The sequence below is a fragment of the Nematolebias whitei genome, chromosome 16, assembly GCF_014905685.2.
Source record: "Nematolebias whitei isolate Nwh7 chromosome 16, NemWhi1, whole genome shotgun sequence".
Taxonomy (NCBI): domain Eukaryota; kingdom Metazoa; phylum Chordata; class Actinopteri; order Cyprinodontiformes; family Rivulidae; genus Nematolebias; species Nematolebias whitei.
In genome coordinates, this window is record NC_056513.1 from 24,573,240 (window position 1) to 24,596,186 (window position 22,947).

Consider the following 22,947-nt stretch of genomic DNA (forward strand, 5'->3'; position numbering starts at 1 on the left):
GATTGATGAAGTCCTTTGGATGAAGGACGAAACATCTCAACAAAAAAGAAACCATCCAGATGACCTGTCTGAACCTTGTTGGAATTTTTTACCTGGATTATTGAACATGAACTATGATGTTTTGAAAAACATGTTTCATTTTACCTTTATCATTATTTTAAGCATGATGTCACCACTTACATCTAATCACATAAAATATATCAGCTCCAAGTCAGATGTAGCACATTAGAAAAAGAAGGGAGGACGACCCTGGTGATGTGTCCAGGAGCGTTAATGTTGAGCGGTGACATGCAGACACGCGTGTATAAAACACGTGTCGATAACGTACCAGTTTGTAGGTTGCTGTCAGACTGCGCAGACTGAAGTGAAGGCCTCCTTCCAACGTTCTCCAAGTTAGCAGGCTGACTTCCACTCCTTCCATTCATAAAAATAACATTTAATAGAACATCTGTATCTGTTAGCATTTTGTACCCGCACCGCACTCTTCTGACGTTTGCTCCAACCTTAGCAGAGGATTGATGACCTGCAGGGTGTCTTTCTGCGAGGAGCTGAGGCTGCGTCTTATACTGTGCCGGATAGATTTTTTCTCTGCTCCACCTCTGCTGTTCTTCACCTCTGCAGGTCGCTCGGCGATGGCACGCAGAGGAAGGGTCCGGGTGATTGGGTTAAAGATGATGGCGCCCGAGGCCTTGGAGATGGGCCGACGCCCGCCCACGTAGAATTGGATCAGAGCAGGAACGCTGTCAAAGCGATCTTCTTCAAACTGGAACAGTTCCCGAGAGTAGCCCTGTCACACAGATAGAGACAGACACGCATGTTGGATTAATCAGAGCTTTTGAAATCAAATATGGAAATCAAACAGGTTAACGTTATATTTAGTTATCACAAGTCAGCTTGGATACATGACAGCTGCAATTTTAAAACAATGTCTTTAAAAACAATTAAAGACGACAACAATCCACTTTGGTCTTGACCCTGCTTGAATTAGTTGTTATTCGTCATTCCAGTCAGAATTAAACTCTGGTTTAACCTAACGGAGGTTGTTTAAAGATTACAGGTAAGACATTAACTGTTCAAATCCTTTCCACCTAACCCCCCACTAAAAAGATCAGAGTTATTCAGTTCTTTGGTTCTTATAGTGTGAATTATTAGTGTGGTTGTTATTGTTGTCTGTACTTTATATGTTCTGTATCGAACAAGTTGTAAATGAGTCCTCGTGGCTCAATGAGACTAACCTCTATAAATAAAGGTTGAATGAATAAATCAATGTTTATGAAGCATTCACGCTACTGTGATCCATTTTTCTTCTGTACAATTTTCGGCGCGATTCTCGTTCCACAGTTTTCAAGATATTTCAACAAATCATAAATTAAAACGTTGAGCACTTTCAGGACAATCCAGCTACGACTTTTGGTATTGGTGCAACTTTAGCTTTTTGAAATATTTAGCCTTTTCTGCCATTTTTTTCTCATAGAAAATGAATTGAGCTGATTTTACATCCTTCATATCTTTTGGTCAGTTTATAACCTTTTACTGCTCCTTTCACATTTTATTCTGGTTCAGCTTCCTTGAGCAAATTTAAACATTTTTCAGCTACTTTCAGCTGTTTTTTTTTCCCAGCTGTTTTTTGCTCCTTTCAGATTCTTTTTGTTAACTACAACATTTTTGTGCTTCTAACTTATTTCTGTTAATTGCAGTTTATTTTTGCTCCATTCAGCTTATTTCTGCTAGTTTCAGTAATTTCAGCTGATATTTAGCCGTTTTATGTTTATTTGAGCTTTTTCAGCTATTTCCACTTTTTTTGCACTCATTTTAACTTTTTTCTGCCTATTTCAGAAAAAAAATATCTCTCTACTTCTGGTAATTTAAGCTTCTTTCTGCTTTTTAGCTAATTTTCAGCTGTTTTTTGTTTGTTTTGTTGCTAATTTAAGCCTTTTTTAAAGCTAATTTCTACTTTTTGTGGTAGTTTATGTTTCTTTCAGCCTAGTTGGGCAAACGTAGTCTTTCTGCTTTTTTATGCTAATTTAAGCTTGTTCTTACTTTTCAGCTACCTTATTAGCATTTTTAGCTAGATTTAGCTTTTTCAAATAAATTCTAGTTTTTCGTGGTACCTTCTGCTACTTTCAGCCTAATTATTTCTGCCTATTTCAGCTTGTTTATGCTCTCCTCAGCCTTTTACTGGCAGTTTCAGCCTTTTCTGCTATTTCAGCTACTAATTAGCTGTTTCATGCTAATTTTAGCTTTTTAAGCTATTTCCACATTTTTATCTCATTGCTGCTCTTTCCATTTCCATCTGGTAGCTTATTTCTGCCTTGGCAGCTACTTTTCAGCACTTTTTTGTTGCTAATTTCAGCTTTTTTTAAACTAATTTCCATTTTTTGTGCTAATTTCCGTTTATTTAAACCAAATTCAGCAAATGTGTTTTGTCTGCTTTCTTCTTCTAATTTAGGCTTGTTCTTAATTTCAGCCACATTTCAGAATATTTTAGCTAATTTCAGCTGTTTCAGCAAGTTCTTCAGTGATAAGCATTCGTACTGCATTTTCACAGGAAGTGCGATTTCTCTAGTTGTGGTTGCTGTTAATGGTCTTGAATGAAATATTTACACAATTATTTCAATCCTTCTGTTTAAATGAATTAACACAGTTGTTAATGTGAACTACAATAAACGAGCCTTGACTTGGATTTAAAGCTGATTGTATTAAAAAAAATCATATCTAAATACAAAGAAAAATCCTTGGGAAAAAAATTGTATCACAAAGAGAATGTTATTAATTGCTAACACTAGTTTATACTTGTTTTATTTTGTTTTATATTAACAAACTTCATTAAATACTTCAGCACAAGTCATAATTTCCAAAGTGTCAGTGTGATCTGTGTTCCTCAATAAAGAATCACAAATCCAAAGTGAGAAATTTGTGATATCAAAACAAAGACAATCGTTGAAGTTGATTAAATAACTGTAAAATGTGCAGGTGAATAAAATATTACATAGACGCACCTTCTTAGGCCGAAGGACCACTTTAATGACCTTAAAGTGCATCGGAGAGTTCTTCCAAAAGCAGCTCAGAACATAGTCACCGGGAGCAGAGCTCGAGTCTCGGACCAGGAAGTCTCCGTCCCTCTCGAACAGAGACTCTGCAGCCTGGAGACGAGTCCATAGGTTAACTCGGTCAAATGAACATGAAGGTTCACACTTCTGTTGATATTTAACCAGACATCAGTTATGCAAAGTGTGTGGCAAGTGTCAAAACTTTAGTTCACCATTTTAATATGTGCATTTTTATATCTTCTTCTCATTGGCAGAATGTTTATAGTTCAGTCTATCACTGTAAATGACATTTTATGGAGCATCATTACAGTGAGCTGTATGTAAACATGCAAGATACTAAAATGAACATGGTTATGGGGTGCCGTTTGTAAAGTTACACAGTCAAAAATTAACTGCAATATTTTGGTTTATGTAGCCTTTCATAAGAAAAAATAGTTTTATTTTTCAATGTCATATTTTCACCATGTTATTCATACATTTATAAATGTCATAGTTCCAAATAAAAAAATATATATATAAATAAGCTAAATATTTAGTTTACAAACTAAATACTTAACTTGCAAATTAAATATTTATTTAGCAAGATAAATATTTAGTTCCACGCTAAATATTTAGTTTAAAAACTAAATGTTTATGTCCAAGCTTAATGTTTAATTTACAAACTAAATTTTTAACTTGCAAGTTAAATATTTAGCTAGCAAGTTAAATATTTATGTACAACCTAAATATTTAGTTAGCAAATTAAATATTTAGTTTAGGAATTAAATGTTTGGCTTAGAAATTAAACGTTTAGTTTATAAAGTAAATATTTAGCTTGGACAATAAATACTTAGTTTGGAAATTAAACATTTAGTTTTGAAAATAAATATTTACCTTGGAAATGAAATATTTAATTTACACCTAAATATTTAGTTCATATTTAACTTGCATGTTAAATATTTAGTTTGTAAATAAAACATTTATCTTGAACATAAACATGTAGTTTTTAAACTAAATATTTAGTTTTGGAGCTAAATATTTAGCTTGCTAACTAAATATTTAACTTGCAAGTTAAGTATTTAGTTAGCGAACTATGACAGTTATAAATATATGAATAACATGGTGAAAATATGGCTTAGAAAACAAAACTTTTTTTTCTTATGAAAGGCTAAATAAACCAAAATCCATCCATTATCTTTACCCGCTTATTCCATTTTGGGTCACGGGGGTCGCCGGTGTCCATGTCCAGCAATCAATAAACCAAAATATTGCTGTTAATTTTTTATCGTGTAACTTTACAAACGGCACCCCATACTGGGTGCACCAAACTACTGTGTAATTCTTGAAAGCAATGCAGACTACAGACTGCAGCTTTAAAAGTTATTACATAATTCAGTCGAGTTCTCTATGAAACATGTTTCTGCAAAATCCAATCAAATCCCCGACTGACAACACGACTCTCAGGAAGTAATGTAAAAATAAGCATTACACTTCTACAAGTCTCAAACTGCATTTTTTCTAAACAAAAATGTGTATATACAGAAGCATATTAAATATATTGGATTTATGACACCAGAGTTTGTCCTTGTTGCCGCCTGCTTCAGTGGTTGCCTAGCAACCCAAAGATGAGGACAATACTCCATTAGGATTTTTTTTTGTGCTATATTTGCTATATTATATTACATTTAATCAATGCCAGACCATTTTTTAGGGTAAACGGAGCTTCTGAAGAGTCATTTAATAAGAGCGCCAAAAAAGTGTCATACTGCATCCTGTAGAGTATTTATTAGATGAGCATGCATTAAAATATTTTCATGCAAATAGTTTGCACCTCGCGGCTCAGCAGCCCGTGGTACCACGCATGGCTCCTTGGATCATTTGTGCTGAGCTTCAGCTCCTCTTCAAGCTCCTTCTTCAGTAGGTCCATCTCTTTACGGCCACCGAACATCTACAAAAAGCCACAGCAGCTCAACAAACGCCACAGTTACATCGTCGCCCCCATTCAACTTGGCATGAGTGAGGCTTTGAAGGGCAATGAATAGAGGAGGCTGTTTGATTACCTTGAGGTGGCTGAAGTACGTGCTAATACTCCTCCTCTTACTGGAAAACAAGAGCAGAAGGGATATGAAGGTTACTATAAAAAAACAGTGGAGAGCCCTGTTTTTCCACAAACTAGACCAGGATAGAAGGCCAAGGTCTGGGTCTGTCATTAACAGCAGAAAAACTATGACTTTTTATAGCCAGCCTCGTTTTCCTCCTTCCTTCCTCCCTGAGCGTCCACCTTCCTGCCTCCGTCAGGTCATTAGGCTCTCACACGAAGAGCTCAGAGCAGCTACAGGAGGGTTGAACGAAACAAAATCATATCAACAATCAAAAAATAAATAAATCTACGTCTGAACCAGATCACGAGAATTTAAATTACAAGAATTTATTTTATATTTTTCCCATTTTAAAATCACTAAGTTAGAAGCTTTTTAAAACTTAAATGATTTTAGGGACCAAATAAAAACACTTACAGGCAAATTTATATTACTAAATGTTTGTTAGATATAAACTAAGTTTAATTTGATTTTAGAGGTCATAACTTGTATTGCTTTAAACAAACGGAATTTGTTTTTTTTATTAAAGTTACAGCTTAATTTCCTGTTTACTTTTTTACCTACACATAAAACAATGGATATGTTTTTATGAAAGTTAATCATTAAACAAAATAACAGCATTATGTGTAAAAAAAAATCACCATCAAAATAATTGTTTCTATTATTCCTTTGAGCAAAAGTTACCTTAAGCTCCTATTTAACTCCAAGCTGTCAGAAAAAAATATTTATTTAAGGAAATAAAATATTCAGTCTAAATAATTCAACTTTGTTGGTTTTAAATGTTAAGTGGGAAGTACTTGTCCTAAAAAACATAAGTAAGTTAACATTCCATGATTTCCTGCCATGACCTTCATAAATGACCTTCATTGACCCATTTATCTCAGTTCAGGACCAGTAAAAGCCTTGAACGCTACAACCCCCCTCCATGAAACACCTTGTAATGATAACAACAATCCTTCCTGTTCTTCATAATTTCTTATTTTTTTGTAAACAAATTCACAAACGATGTTTAAAACTGGACTGCTTTGTTTTTGATTAGTTAATTTGTCTTTTAAATTATGAAAAAAATAAAACTATTGGAAGAGAAAAACAAAATTTGACTCTCCTAAAAGTTCAGACCTGGACTCAGCAAAAAAAAAAAAAATTTAAATAGATAAAAATGGTGCATTTGAAACCGGTAAAAAAAAAAAAAGAAGTAGGTCTTAATTAAAAATCTGAAATCAAGTCATATTTTTTTCTATATAACTGAACTTTCTCTCTTATTTTCAATTCAATTCAGTTTATTTATATAACGCCAAGTCACATAAGAAGTCATCTCTGGCACTGAACAGAAACATTCATATACATAAATAAATAATTTAACATTATTTATCTGAGGAGCAGACTGCTTTGAGTTCTCGTCACAGAACTCTCATCTTGAGCAAGCATGAAGGCGACAGTGGAAAGGAAAAACTCCCTCATGAGGAAGAAACCTTTAGCAGAACCAGACTCAGGACAAGCGACCATCTGCTTTGACCGGCTGGGTTTGAGAGGAACAGATACACAATGGCAGGTCGAGAATAACGTTAAGATAGAAATAGAATCAAATGAAAACGATTTAATTTTAACAATTCATTTTAAGAAATGGTCAATTTGTCCTCCATTAGTCTAAGCTTAAGGCAGCATAACAAGCCAACCCTAACTATAGGATTTATCTAAAAGGAAAGTCTTAATCCCAGTCTTAAAACTGGACAATGTGTCAGCCTCATGGACAGAAACTGGAAGTTGGTTCCACAAGAGAGGAGCCTGATAACTGAAAGATCTGCCTCCCATTCTGCTTTTGGAAACTCTAGGAACCTCGAGTAAGCCTGCAGTCTGAGAGTAAAGTGCTCTTTTAGGAAAATATGAAACAATAAGATCTCAAGTATAAGATGGATCTAGGTTGTTGAGGGCTTTGTATGTTAAAAGATTTTGAATTATATTCTGAATTTGACAGAGCCATTGGATAAAAGATAAAACTGGAGAGATATGATCTCTCCTTCTAACGATTTTCCAATTTTTTTTTTGTTTCCTACATTTTTTTTCGAAGCTTCTGTGAATACTTACCGATGTGCCTTTATTGTGTAACTTTACAAAAGTCTTAACTCTACAGGCTGTCCTCCCCAGAGGGCCATAAATTAAACTGAAACATGAGTGCAGTATATATATTAATGATACTATAATATAATATAATATGTAAAATACACAAAGAATGGCTGCATAGTATTTCCCTAACAAGACCTAATGAAATAAACATTAGTTGGATTTTTCTAGATTGTTAAATGTTTTCCTTCAATTTTTTTTTACCCTTGACAGATTTGTCAGAAGTTCAATCAGAACTTTTTTTATATATTGTTTTGATAAGTTAAGATAAAAAATAAACAACAATTGTAGGGGGAGGGTGTTCTCGACAGATATTTCATTAGAAGTTGTCAGCAACTTTAACGTTTAGCCAAAAAGCAGAAGATGTGGCTAAAGGGGAGCACAGACCTCATTTTAACGTATTACTAAAATACAGATTTTTATATTAATTTCTAGTTCACTTGTTTAAGATTTCATTTGAGAATGTTAACGTTGAATTGAGATGGCTAAAGGGCCACTTCTGGCCCCGGGGCCTTATTTTGCCCCGGTGTGGTCTGTCCTGACTGACAGAGAGCAGACTGTTTTATGGTGCGTGTTTGATTTCATAATAAAGATAGAATTCAGTGGATTCCACAAGACCTTCTTAGTCCTCTTTTATTTAATCTTTATTTATTCTCTCACATGGTTCTATCATTGAGTGACACATTTATCACTTCTTTAGCTGACAAAACACAGATTAATAAATCTGTTTCTGTCCAAGACCAGCTTTGAAGGAACGTCTTAAATAAAAGAGAACAAAACAGCTTTTGGTCGGTCCCAAGTCTCTGTAAAGTATATAAAACTGAATATACGTAACATCCGTCTACCTTATGGCAAGCCCATGAGTACAATAATCATGACGATTTACAATACAACATTGTAAATACATCTATCTTTTTGTTTGTTTGTTTGTTTGTTTGTTTGTTTGTTTGTTTGTTTGTTTGTTTGGACACCATATGTCCTCATTGGACTGGTGCACATTTTGAATATACTGTCACATGAAAATTATGCTGCAGTAAAACAACATATCAGAATTGTAAACATCATTTCACGTTATGTGTAGAAGCACTAGACTGAGGAACAGCTTCTACCATGAGGCTGTTAGACTCATGAATCTCTAATCAGGATCATCACTGTGAAAAATCACATCATGTTGCTGCTGATCTGTTTCATGTTGCTGCTGATCTGTTTCATGTTGCTGCTGATCTGTTTCATGTTGCTGCTGATCTGTTTCATGTTGCTGTGTTCATTCGTGCTCATCTACTCTTGTCTGTGCTGCTGTTCGGCGTATTGGGTTTCTTGTTTTTATGCCATTAGTGCTTAGTGTATATATTTAATTGATGTTTTTCTTAGTTCGTATCTTAGATCTTCTTTTACATTTTATTGTTGGATGTAACTGGGACACATATGGTGGAACGACGAGAAAGAATCTCTGAATCTGAGTGAAGTTATAGAAAGGACATGGAGGTATTTGGAGTGAGGACAGAGTGAGACGGAGGAGGATGACTCGCTGTGGTGACCCTTGAAGAGGGAATAGCCAAAAGATTTTTAAAAATCAATCAGAATACTGTGCTTTTTTTTTTGTTTTGTTTATTTTTTTTCCTACAGCCAGATTACTAACCACATCCAGCAGGTATGAATATATCACACCTTCTCTAATATCTTAAGCACAGAATCACTTTTTTAAGCCTTAAATGACCGGGCTCCTTCCTCTATTGTTAAAGTGCTCACTGAATCACTGAATACACTTCAGTTAGACCCTTAAGAATAGCAAGCAATAGTCTACGAATAAACTAGAACTGCGAGCAGTTATTACCAGGTCCAAGCCACGTGAAGCATGTCAACCACAGTGCATGTTGTCCCAGCACCTGACAACCCCTAGTGTATCACTGATTTGTGGCATAATGAGGGGTGATTGTACGGTGTACCTGAGGCCCTAACGTCTCTGCATGTGTGTGTAATGTTTTTTCTTATACACATTGACTTATATCCAAGCTATAGTTTAGGGGCAAGAGGGCAAAAAGTTTTCACTTTTGTTTAAGCATCACTTTTGTAACGCTTTGCCTCTGAGTAGTAGCTATCAGCAATTCTGATAATAATTACAATTGTAGTTAGAACAAAAAAAAGTTTTTAAAACATACCTTTTTGTTAAAAAAAAAAATCACAGATCAGTTTTGGTATTGTTGCATAAAAAATGATTTACACTCAATGGGCTTGTATTCATGGGAAAGAAGTCCAAATTAGTATTCCAACAATTAGGTTGTTTTTTTGTTTTTTTGTTTTTTGAGAAAGGGCTTTTTTTTATTTTGTGTGTGTGAGAATTAACATTGGCAAAAATATTACAAAGATACACACATATGGTGTTGCTAATATTAGCACAACCCCATGTCTGAGTTAAAACCTGTTTTATGATTGCAAAGGTCACTTATGAAAGAACTGCATTTTGAATCAGGATGGTTTTAAAATTGCATCAGCTGTAGATGCACATCTAATGATTGTTGCACAATGGTAAGCACCTGGAGTAAATGCTGACATCACTCTCAGTTACTACCACAGCATTTTGAAAGTCACTGAATTATAGGTGCTTGGTGTCTGCTAATCTTAAATATTTGTGGTGGCCACTAAAATGGAATTTATTTATGTTTGAGGTACAAATTCAGTTTTCAATTCAATTAATTTCATTTCAGTATATTTATGTAGCACCAAGTCACAACAGAAGTCATCTCAGGGCACTGAGCAGAAACATTCAAATAAAAAGTAAGTTCATAACAATATTTATCTGAGGAGCAGACCGCTTTGAGTTTAACTTCATCACAGACTCTCATCGTGAGCAAGCATGAAGGCGACAGTGGAAAAGAAAAACTCATTCATGAGAAAGAAACCTTTAGCAGAACCAGGCTCAGGACAAACGGCCATCTGCTTTGACCGGTTGGGTTTGAGAGGAACAGGAAGGAGGAACAGATACACAATGGCAGGTCAAGAATCATGTTAATATAAATATACTATCAAATGAAAACTATTTATTTGTAACAAATCATTTTAAGAAATTATGTCATTTTGTCTTCTAGTAGTCTAAGCCTATAACAGCATAACAAGCCAACCTAACTATAGGATTTATCAAAAAGGAAAGTCTTGAACCCAGTCTTAAAACTGGACAATGTGTCAGCCTCACAGACAGAAACTGGAAGTTGATTCCACAAGAGAGGACCCTGAGAACTGAAAGATCTTCCTCCTATTCTGCTTTTGGAAACTCTAGGAACCACAAGTAAGCCTGCAGTCTGAGAGCGAAGTGCTCTGTTGAGAAAACATGGAACAATATGATCTGTAAAATAAGATGGAGCTAGGTTGTTGAAGGCTTTGTAAGTCAAAAGCAAGATTTTGAGTTCTATTCTGGATTTGATGGGGAGCCAATGAAGAGAAACTAAAACTGGAGAGATATGATCTCTCTTACTACCATTACAACTCTGGCAGCAGCATTTTGGATCAACTGAAGACTTTTTAAATGAGTTTTTGGACCCAGGTTCAAATAATCAATACATATTGGCAATTTCATCAAATTAGTTACCATCCAGACTTTTTTAGCTACTATCACACTAATAAGTTACCGTTGCTATTCATTTAATTTTAAGCACATAAAGTTTGACGCCTGACAAATCAAACAGTCTTGGCCCCTTTAAGAGTTTTTTTTTTTTTTTTGTCTGTTAAGAAATCTGTGGTTTACCACTCTGCAGGAGGGGCGTTGGTCCAGGTAACACCGCAAAAAACACCTGTGCTGCAATGTGTTTTGGAGAAACCATTGCGAAATGTGACACCAGTTGCACCACATGTTTCATGACAGCTCAGCGACCACCTAAAAGGTATTTCCTCTTTGCAACCTGACACCTCGGAGATAACAAAAAGAGCAGCTGTCAGGAGCAGAAAGTCTCCACACTGTCCATAAACTGGAATAGTTGCGCAACAGCTGGCAGAACTAACAGATAACAACCAGACAGTAGCAACTGTCAAGATTTGTTCTTAAGAAAATGGAAACTAAAACAGTTTTAAACTATTTAATGTTTGTTAAATAGATGTCTAAATTCACAGACAGGAGGTGACATCAGCCACCTTAATTACCTGATCAGGGCGCCTTGCAGCTCACTCAGTCCTGGGCATGTTTTACAGCTTGTGGTCCGAGCTCTAACCCACCAAACAACAGCTGAAGCAGTAAAGGTTCTGCCTTTTCTCCTGCTCTGGTCCCTCCCATCCTCTCCTCCCTGCTGCCCAGAACCCGGACGAGTTCTCACAAGTTCTCCTCCTCCCCTCCCAATCCCCCGGTGCTCAAACCCCACAGTGTTTAGCTCACATTCCTCAGATACCAACACATCACCTGGTCACAGTCTGCTCAGACTCTGCACATTTTACTGCATGAAGTGGTGTATATATACTGTCCCCTGCAGTAACTTCTCACTTTTATTCCCTAAAGCCATTAAAGGTTTTATTGTGGCAGCTCGGTGAGTTTATGGTCACTGTGCGGCTCCGTGTTTCTCAGGTGTTTTACCTGTTTCAAACCGGAAAACAAGATGGCTGCCACAGCTAACATTAACAAACATTAAGAATAGCTTTAACTCACCTAATGTTCCAGAGATTGAGTCAAAATTTGGTGTGGTAGTAGCTGAGAGTCATGTTCAACAAATACACTTGAGTGCTACTTGACCAGGCAAATTTTGCTTTTAAAACATCAAAGTTCAATAATCCAGATAATAAATCCAACCATGTTAACTCAGGCCGTCTGGACGGTTTCTTTGTGTTGAAACGTTTCATCCTTCATCCAAAGTACTTCATCAGTCCAAGGAGCTGTAACAAACTCAGTCCCACAGGCAGCACACTCATAGTGGACCAACCAGTTTGATTTTTTTTATAAGCTGGTTTCTGGAGTCCGTCCTCTCCCCTGTTGTCTCCTCTGAGGCAGCCATGGACAAAATGGTTCAACATTATTATTATATTGAGCATGAAGTTTGATGTTTTGAACCACTTTGGCCATGGCTGCCTCAGACGAGTCGGCGGGGGAGAGGATGGACTCCAGAAACCAGCTTATCACCACCAAATTGGTTGGCCCACTATGTGAGTGTGCTGCTTAAAAGACTGAGTTTGTTGTGGCTCCTCGGCAGGGCCGGCCCAAGGCATAAGCGAACTAAGCAGCTTCTTATGGCCCCGGGACCACTAGGGGGTCCCCTAAGTGAAACTGAATTATTGTTTTTAGTAATGATTTCTATATAATTCTATTTAATATTTTAAGTTCAGCTTTTGCAAATTGTTTCTTACATTTACATAGTTTTAAACTTTAAAATGTCTTTTTTAAACCATTTTACGTGGTTTCAAGTAATTTTTTTTTGTTTGTTTTTGCACAATTTATTTTTTTGCATCTATTTTATATGTTTGTTGGTGATCTTGCACTACAAATTATTTTGAACATAACTGTTGCAGTTCTTTGGAACAAACGATAATAAACAGACGACGCTTTTGCTGTAAAATACATTTCATGCTGGTGTCTTGTTTTTTTTTTCGTTTTGTTTCTTTTAGTACCATTAGATCACGTGTGTCAAACTCAAGAAGCGTGGGCCAAATCCAGCCCACCATAACCATTTCTGTGGCTCTCTACTACACCCTAGATGATACGTACATATATGATAATGTAAAAAGGGCTGTCAAAGTTGCGATGAGTTTATGTTAGGTGAGTGAATGATCTGATCTGACTGTTGATTGCAGTAATCCACATTATTAGCAGAAATAGAGGGCCCCAAATCAAATTTCGCTTAGGGCCCCATGGAGGCTTGGGCCGGCACTGCTCCTTGGACTGAAGAAGTCTCTTGTATGAGAGATGAAACATTTCACACAAAGAAACCGTCCAGAAGACCATTTGCTTTTAAAACCTTGCCATAAGGTCAACCAAGCTTGTCTGTTATCAAAATATCATGAACCACCAGATAAATTTTAATGAAACTGGGGAAAAAATATCATTGGGTGTACATCTTCAACTCTTGAACTTTTGGAGTCATTCCAATTCTAGGTGGTCGCCACAGCTAATTAAAGATAGCCAAAACAAAAGAAAGTCTGTGACTATCCATAAAGCTCTAACTGGGTGTGGTTGTAGCTGAGCATCATGCCAAACACATATCAGAGCACAGCACAACAAACTTTTGGCATTAGCCGCTAACATCAAGCACAACAGCTGATAAACATTAGAAAAACAAAAAGATGTTAACTCAGTCAACTTTAGAAGTATTCAGCTAAAACACGGTGTGGTAGTAGCTGAGAGTCATCTTTGACACATTCCAGATCACTGAAACTCTCACAATATTGCAGAACATAACTTCATTTACAAAGTTTGGACCAAAGTGGTGGAAACTTGCTTTTCAGCGTGAATTAATTTCAGACTAAAACTCTGACATGAAAGGAGGTGTGTGATATGCACTCCTTCAAACATCCATCCATCCATTTTCTTTACCCGTTTATTCCATTTTGGGTCACGGGGGTCACTGGTGCCCATGTCCAGCAATCACTGTGCGAGGGGTGGGGTACACCCTGGACGGGTCGCAAGTCCATCACAGGGCCACATAGAGACAAACGAGACAAACAACCATTCACTCTCTCACTCACACCTAGGGGCAATTTAGAGTTACCAATCAGCCTAACTTGCATGTTTTTGGTCTGTGGGAGGAAACCGGAGCACCCGGAGAAAACCCACGCATGCACGGAGAGAACATGCAAACTCCACCCAGAAAGGCCCCTGGACCGGGGTTTGAACCAGGGACCTGCTCACTGAGAAGCAGCAGCTCTACCAGTTGCGCCACCGTGCTGCCCTCCTTCAAACAATGCAAGCTTTATTATTAAAAATAAATAAATAAATCTGAAAATGATTCATATTCTTAGTTTTGTTCACAAAAATACAATATATGAATGGAGTTTTTTGTTGTAAACTGTCACACACACAGGAAACAAATCACTTCAAAAAGTAACAGCTACATAGGGGTGAATTGTTGTTTGGCCTTTTCTTCAGTGTGAGTCTAGACTTCAGAGACACACACTTTATCCTTTCAATTAGACTAAATGTAATCTGAGTATCAAAGGCTCAAGGTATGTACTTACTGGGTTAGTATTCAAAACACTGCTTTTTTTCTTTGTTGCTGAAAGTCAGACGCACAGTAAGTACAAGTACATGCTCTTCAATATCTGTTAATAGTTTTTTCTTTAAAGTTTTTTTCAGCCTGTTTGTCAATGACTTGCTGGGACTGTCAAAGTCCTACAACTTTTACGAGGTACAAATTAATTATTAGCCAAACACAAACAGGCTCCCAGGGAAAAGTCACAATCCATGTCACACACACAAACAAAGCACTGTCTTACCTGTGTCTGTTCTCTTGGCTGAGATTGTTGTCCTCGTTCAGGGGGAGGAGCTGTGAGCAGGAAGCAGACAGGCGGTGTTTCTTGTCAGCGCGCTGGAGGCGGGGAAGAACACTCTGACGAAACAAGTCCTTCGGCTTTTCCTGTAAAATGCGATCAAAGCCCAAACTTGAATTAACGACTTTTACACTTTTTTTTATGCTTTCATATAAAGTGTAAGCAAATAGGTTGCTTTAAAATTCCAAGTCAAGTTTAAACACCACAGAAAAGGTATTTTGTGAATATACCATTGGCGTTAGAAGCATTTGTAATGTTGGGGGAGGGGTGGGGGTTCCCTCTCCCAGAAATTTTTGAATAAAGTAGATGCTATTTCCCTCATTCTGATGTATTTTAACGGGTTGTTAAACATTTACATTTACCTACATAAGTGAACACTTGGGTCAATAACTATTTTAGAGAGCATGGCGCAAGAAGTACCTGACCAACAGCTCACCTTATGTGAAGAGAGCACGCTCCACTTCTCTCACGCATCCTAACACCCCCCCCCCCCCCCCAACCCCGATCAACAACCGCCGGCACGAATGTGGCGCTAAGCTAGTGGGCAACACAGAGGCGTCTCCCCCTCCTCCCCCAACCCTGTCCACACAAAAAAAAAAAACACCAGAGATGAGCACCCTGCCAAGCCAAGTGATCCAGGGGAAACACTGCGTGGTGTGGTGAGTTATTGTAGGTAACCAAGAAAACCTGGAGTGGATTTTTAGTGGTATGAGTATTCTCCTATTAATCAAGTGGAATGGATTTGTTCACCAAAAAAAAAGAAACAGAGCTGGGTGAACTAATATTTCATGGTAAATGTGGGCAGTCCAAATTAGTATTTTTTTAAATGTGAGGGGGACATGTCCCCGTCACATATAATTGTTGCGACACCTATACACAGGGTTTTTTTATTCACCAGCCTTGCATCCACACTGGAACTGTATTTTTGTGCCCCCAAATTGTATTTTTGGGGTTCTAGTATGAAGCAATTCTCCAAACGTCACCCTTTTTTCCCCCATGTAGACAGCCAAAACCCCAGCTATTGAAAATAATGACAATGTAACCCCACCCCTAATCTTAACTGATCATTTGAAAGCTTCCTCCTCTTCTTTTTGTTTACGTTCACAAGAGCAAATAAGAGCACATGCTCCATGCTTTGTTTCCTGTTTTTGGTGCATTTCTGTAGCAACGCTGCAGTGCCACATACAGGCCTGGCACACTCACTGTAGTGTTTTGAGTCATTTTTGGTGTTTTAGTATTTATACATTTCTAGAAATGGTTTGGTGTTTTCGAGAATATAAAATACAAAATAAAAGAGTTTGGGGTTTCTGTGTGGATTTGGCCTTAGTTTGCCTGACTGACATCTGTTGTCATGTTGACATGTATTACTAACTTATTTAGGTAATAAATGTCAATTTAAATTTTAAATAATACTTTTCAAAACATTTTATTTTGTCACAACAATTTCAAACATATCCAACATTTTTCAGTCAGGTCATCTGGACAGTTTCTTTTTTTTTTTGTGCTGAAACGTTTCTCCTTCAATCCGGAAGGCTTCATCAGTCAAGGAAACGCACAAAAAAACTGATTCTTCCCCCAACAGCTTACTCCAAAGTGGAACAAACCACTGTTTGTGCTAAACTGTTGGGGGAAGATTCAGTTTTGTTGTGTTTCCTTGACTGATGAAGCCTTCCGGATTGAAGGAGAAACGTTTCAGCACAAAAAAAAAAAGAAACTGTCCAGATGACCTGACTGAAAAATGTTGGATTGTATACCTGGATTATTGAGCATGGACTTTGTTAATTTCAAACATAGTTTGTTAAACTCGTAAAATAACTTCCTGAAATACCAAAAAGAAGGAAGAAAAACATTTTTTTTACAGTGTATTATATTTCCTGGTATCCATACAGGTGAAAACCACATTTTACAAAGAGACATTATGGTTTGAGAAGGTGTCTGTTTGAAACTTTGCAGCCTCACCAAATCTGCATATGATCCCAGGGAGTAGTTTCGGCTGACTCTGCGCTTCACAATCTGCTGGTCTGAGAGAAGAAAATTCATTTTCAAGAAACATCTGAGGCTTTTATTGAAATGTCTGTTTCCTTTTCATAGACTTAAAGAAACAGAAGGTTTTTTTTTACCTCTCTCTCATCTGTTCGTTAAAAATGAAACTGTAAAAAACATTTTTTTATGAAAGCGTTAGCATGTTTATTCTTTTACAAAATGCAGGACATTGCTTTCTGTTGTCTTTGCATTAAACCAGGCTACGTGTCTCATTTTTAAGTTGCAAAGTGATTAAATGTATTTTTATAAATAAACTGAGTGACATCCATCCATTTTCTTTTACCTGATTTTGTTCATTCTGGGTCACAGGAGTCACTGGTGCCCATATCCAGCAGTAACTGTGTGAGAGGCGGGGACACCCTGGACAGGTCTCCAGTCCATCACAGGGACACATAAAGACAAATGAAACAAACAACCATTCACACTCTCACTCACAGCTAGGGATGATTTTGAGTTACCAATTAGTACCTGGAGAAAACCCATGCATGCGACATTGTTGCTGTGAGACAACAGCTCTCACCACGGCTCGCCATGCTACATTGGGTGATATTTGGGTGATACATCAAAACAACCATCAACATCAACGAGGACCCTCATCAGTATGCATACCGTGAGAACCGATCAACAGAGGATGCCATCTCCTCTGTGGTCCACACTTCTCTCAACCACCTGGAGCAGAAAAACTCTTACGTCCATATGCTCTTTGTGGACTTCACATCTGCCTTCAACACCATGATCCCCCAAACCCTGACGGACAAACTATTCACACTAGGACTAAGCCCCTCAATTTGCAACTGGGTAATAGACTTCTTAACAAACAGACCACAGTCTGTGAGGATCCACAACTTCTCCTCCTCCACCATAACCCTCAGCACTGGCTCTCCTCAGGGATGTGTGTTGAGCCCCCTCCTGTTTACTCTGCTCACGCATAATTGTGCAGCTACCCTTCCAGGCTGTCACATTGTAAAGTTTGCAGATGATACAGCGGTGGTGGGATGCATCACAAACAATGATGAGCCCAGCAACAGGAAAGAGGTGGAACACCTGGAGAGCTGGTGCAAAGAGAATAACCTTCACATCAATGTGAAGAAGACAAAGGAGATGATTGTGGACTTCAGAAGGAACAAACACACCTACACCCCACTGAACATAAGAGGATCTGCAGGGGAAGTGGTCTCCAGCTATAAGTACTTGGGTGTACACATAAATGACAACCTCAGCTGGAGCAACAACACCACCAGCCTGATCAAGAAAGCTCATCAGAGACTCTACTTCCTCAGACAGCTGAGGCGAGCTGGTCTGAGAAGCTCAGTCCTCACCTCCTTCTACAGGTGTGCAGTGGAGAGCATTCTGTGCTCCAGCATCAACGTGTGGCATGGAGGCTGCACAGCTGCAGAAAGAAAAGCTTTGCAGAGAGTGGTGAAGGCTGCACAGAAGTCTGTTGGAGTCAGTCTCCCCACCATCACAGACATCTACACCTCCAGATGCAGAAAGAGGGCCACCTGTATCATGAAGGACCTCACTCACCCAGCACACACACTTTTTGCCCCACTCCCCTCAGGAAGGAGGTTGAGGAGCATTCAGTGTAGAACTACTAGACTGAGGAACAGCTTCTACCCTGAGGCTGTTAGACTCATGAATTTCTAACCAGAATAATCACTGTGAAAAATCACATCATGTTGCTGCTGATCTGTTTCAATTATGTTGCTGCTGATCTGTTTCAATGTTGATGTGTTCATGCGTGCTCATCTGTTCACACAGACTCATGTTCATGTTTGTCCTGCTGTTCGACATAATGTTTTTATGCTATTAGTGCTTGGTGTATATTTAGTTGATGTTTTTCTTAGTTCATATCTTAGATGTTATCGTTGTTTTTCCTTTTACATTTTATTGTTGGATGTAACTGGGACCCTGTGTACATAATTTCACTCCACCACATGTACCACATGAGGTGCGAATGACAATAAAGAATCTCTGACTCTCTCTGACTCTGATTTATTAGCTCAGAACATGCAGAAATAGCTTAAAGAAACTTGTAGATCCAAAGTATTTTATGTGTATAGTATTTTTTGTTGTTGTTTTGCTTTGTTTTGTTTTTCAGATTAAGATTCTCTCTCCCAGTTAGGTTGGTGAAATCCAAAGCAGGATGCCAATGGTAGAGTGAAGAGCCCTTTCCTGAGCGTCAGGCTAAAATAAAGTGAAAATTATAATAATAATAATAATAATGTCATCACAATGTCAGCACTGTATGTTTCCATACAATGGCGAAATTAGTCTCTGCATTTAACCCATCCACCACCAGGTGGTGCAGTGGGCAGCTATTGAAAGCGCCCAGGGGACATTTTGGGGATTAGACGTGCTGCCCAGAGACGCCACGTGATGTGCAGTGACTGGGGATCGAACCTGGGACTCTCGGGTCCCAAGCCGGCTGCCCTGCCTCTACACCATCTCGGCCCCATGACTGTTTCTTGGAGTGGCTCTCATGTCAGTTGATAATCTGCTTTATTTCTGAATATTTACCACAAACATATTTCAATTAGAACCCATACCATACCACTTTAAAGCATTTAAAACAGCAACAAGGCCAACCAAAGTGCTGTACAGCAGAAACAAACAAGCAAAGGACAGGTATAGATAGGATAGGAGATAAGACAGGATAGGTAAAGATAGTAACTAAACTACTAACATTATAGGACACAGACAAGTTAAAATAAACTCACAGTGTCAAAAGCCAGGGAATAAAAGTGAGTTTTCAAACAAAACTTAAAACAATAAGAGAGGGAGCCTGTCTGACATGCAGTGTTAACTCATTCCACAGTTTTGGACCTGCAACAGAGAAAGTCCTGTTACTTCTGAGCTTAAAACGAGTGCCTGGAACCAATAAAAGCAACTGGTCTGCTGATTTCAGTGAGCGCTGTGGGACATATGGCTGCAGCAGATCAGTGAGATAGGAGTGGGCAGAACTGTTCATAGATTTTAAAACATACATAAGAATTTTAAAATGAATTTGAAAGTGAACTGGGAGCCAGTGAAGGGAGGCCAGAACTGGAGTAATGTGCTTTCTTTTCCCTGTACCAGTTAAAAATTGGGCTGCAGCATTTTGAACCAGTTGCAAATGAACAATAGAGGTCTGACTGATTCCAAAAAGAAGCACATTGCAGTAATCAAGCCTGCATGTTATGAAAGCATGTATTACAGTCTCAAGATAACTTTTGGACAGTATGAGCTTCAATTTAGACAGTTGCCTCAACTGAAAAAAACAGAATTTAACAATCATATTTACATGGCTGTTAAGTTTCATGGAAGGGTCCATTATCCATCCATCCATTCTCTTCTGCTAATCCGGGGTCGGGTTGCAGGGGTAGCAGCCTAAGTAGGGAGGCCCAGATTTCCCTCTCCCCAGCCACTTGGGTCAGCTCCTCCAGGGGAATCCCAAGGCGTTCCCAGGCCAGCCGATAAACATAGTCCCTCCAGCGTGTCCTGGGTCTTCCTCTGGGTCTCCTCTCGGTGGGACGTGCCCGGAACACCTCACCAGGGAGGCGTCCAGGAGGCATCCTAACCAGATGCCCAACCGACCTCAACTGGCTCCTCTCCATGTGGAGAAGCAGCGGCTCTACTCGGAGTCCCTCCCGGATGACCGAGCTTCTCACCCTATCTCTAAGGAAGAGCTCAGACACGCTGCAGAGAAAACTCATTTCGGCCGCTTGTATCCGAGATCTCGTTCTTTCGGTCACAACCCAAAGCTCATGACCATAGATGAGGGTAGGAACGTAGATCGACTGGTAAATTGAGAGCGTCGCTTTTTGACTCAGCTCTTGCTACACCACGACAGACCGGTACAGCGCCCACTTCACTGTCGACGCTGCATCTATCCACCTATCGATGTCGCTCTCCATTTATTCCTCATTCGTGAACAAGACCCCGAGATACTTGAACTCCTCCACTTGGGGCAGGACCTCCTCCCCGACCTGGTCCATTATCTCTCCCATATTAGTGACAACTTGTTTCTCTAATGGGGCTAGAGAGGAAAGGTCGATACAGTGGTTCTTGATAGTGTCATTATGTGGAAACATGACTTCAGTCTTCTCATAAAGCCATCCAATCCCTGATGTCAACCAGGCAGTCAAGAAGAGCGTGGATAGAGCGTGTGCTACAACCTAATGTGACACATCAGCTTGATTCTTTAAGAACCACTGAGACGTTGGAGCAAAGAGACTGAGGACTTTAACCGATTTTGTCCAGACTTAGTATGCATCTTGTCTGATTGGATGTTTTCTGTGAGTCTGTGTGTTTTACCGGAGTGCAAGTCCAGTCTCTGTCGATGTCTCAAAAGCTGGGTGAGGATGGTTTCTCGATCGGCTGTATCTTCTATCCCAGCATCCCTCAGCTCTGCATCCGTTACATTCAGCAAACCCTGCAACAAAACAACAGGAAGAGCCGGTGCATTAAAAAATTAGTCCTCCAGGATTGTGTAGATGTTGACAGGATCCAAACACAAACAAAGAGCTTTTACAAACCTCTAGACCATAATATTCATTTTCTAGTGTCTTAGTGTACTGTGGCAAGCCGATCTGTCTCAGCCACCAGGCGATGGAGCGATTATTCATGTCTGTACATAAGGATAGAAAAGTTTCTGATTACATACCTGAGCAAATACTATAACACATGCTTCTACTCGTTTCCGTGCGGAAAAGCGTGTGGGAAAACAAATGAGGGATTTGTGTGACATCAACTGCCTTTTAGAAAGCAGTCAACCAGACACACATATGGACTGAAGCATTGGATCATCACACTTACCTGTTTAGAAGAGCGTAGCACTCTGGGAAATCGTTTTAAGCTAGTTTTGCATGTAAAATCTCTAATTCACTTCTTTCTTGTCTAACGTTCTTCTGTTTTCTTGTCTTCTTTGCAACTGCATTCACCCACGTTGCCCTACCTGTCATGAAGTCTCACTTTCTCTTTGTGGTGAAAGCCAACTCCCACCGCCCCATCTCAGACTAGTAGGGTCACTCAGAGGCCAATCAGATTGTGCAGTCGGGACAAAGCACCCCAAAAAGATAAGCAAATCACAGCACGGGAAGTAGAATAAGCTCTTCAGGGGGTGGAGGGAGCAGGTAGGTACATGTCACGGAGGAGAAGAAAAAAATAGATGTGGGGAGATGAAAATATTTTAGGCAGCTGTCAACATGTCAGATCAGAGATAGGAATGTGAACCTCAAACTAACTTTTTCTCATAGGTGGTGGAAACTGATGAATACAGTTACAGCAGGGAAACAATACTATTTAAGGGTGACATCTAGTGTTAAGATAAAAGCTACACAGATTCTCCATCAGGTCTTTTATGACAATTAATTCATTAAACCTTTATTTATACGTTAATTCCTATTGAGCCTCGGGGACTCACTTACAAGAGAGGCCTGAATTTTGTAACAAAGAGTGTTGACAAGAGTAGACAATCATAAAAGATGTGTACAATTTTTTTTTAACAAGTTAAAATAAAATGGCAACCAAAAGGACAGTCAAGAGGAAAAAAGTAGCAAAAAATACAGCAAGATTATGAGGCGGTGTAGAAAACTAAAAACAGGAACATGTCTGCATTGGTTCTTGCCAGGAACTTAACAGATGTTTAAAGCCACTTAGAGAGGTCAAGGTCGAGAGCTTCAGATCTTTTTGCAAGATAGTCCAGGAAACAGGAGCGGAGTAGGAGAAGGCCCTTTTACCAAGTTCAGTCTGCACTGAGGGAACACTGCAGGTAATAATGTCCTGGGAGCGCACGCTGTAGCTGCACTCACGCAGAGACATGTAGGAGGAGATGTATGAAGGCAGCAGACCAAGAAGTGATATAAAGATGGAAATGTACCTGTGGGAGAGTCTGTGTCAAGTTAATGATGTCCAGTTAACCAGTGAATACAGGGTGCAGTGGTGGGTACAGTAATTACATCCAGTCATGAATAGTGCACTGTGAAAGGCAGTTTCAAGATCATTTTTACTCGTGATTTTTTTAACTTTACGTTTTGTTAGACCATGCATCAGAGAGGTTAAAACTGTGTTTGTCATACTGTAGTTTGATTCTTTTTGTGGAGAAGGAGCATTCCTTTCCCCTCTTTTTGGGACAGGTGATAATAACGTCTGTTCTCGTTGTTAGAAAAATACATCATGAACCAGTGGATACATTTCGTTAAATCTTGCAGAAATGTTTT

At 38.8% G+C, this 22,947-nt stretch overlaps 1 protein-coding gene across 1 annotated transcript in view; it reads right to left on the bottom strand.

The window, feature by feature from the left end:
* The window catches only part of sh2d3a (SH2 domain containing 3A), a 31,973-nt gene extending 10,265 nt beyond the window's left edge, over positions 1-21,708 (bottom strand). Inside the window, exons 1-10 of the mRNA XM_037689809.1 lie at positions 21,545-21,708; positions 21,265-21,356; positions 21,044-21,161; positions 16,664-16,725; positions 14,651-14,790; positions 5,090-5,129; positions 4,861-4,977; positions 3,000-3,143; positions 504-787; positions 329-414 (exon numbers count right to left, since the gene is read on the bottom strand). Coding sequence (XP_037545737.1) covers positions 329-414; positions 504-787; positions 3,000-3,143; positions 4,861-4,977; positions 5,090-5,129; positions 14,651-14,790; positions 16,664-16,725; positions 21,044-21,161; positions 21,265-21,354 — 1,081 coding nt within the window. The 5' untranslated portion in view covers positions 21,355-21,356; positions 21,545-21,708. The remainder of the gene's footprint in view (positions 1-328; positions 415-503; positions 788-2,999; positions 3,144-4,860; positions 4,978-5,089; positions 5,130-14,650; positions 14,791-16,663; positions 16,726-21,043; positions 21,162-21,264; positions 21,357-21,544) is intronic.
* Positions 21,709-22,947: the final 1,239 nt, after the last annotated feature.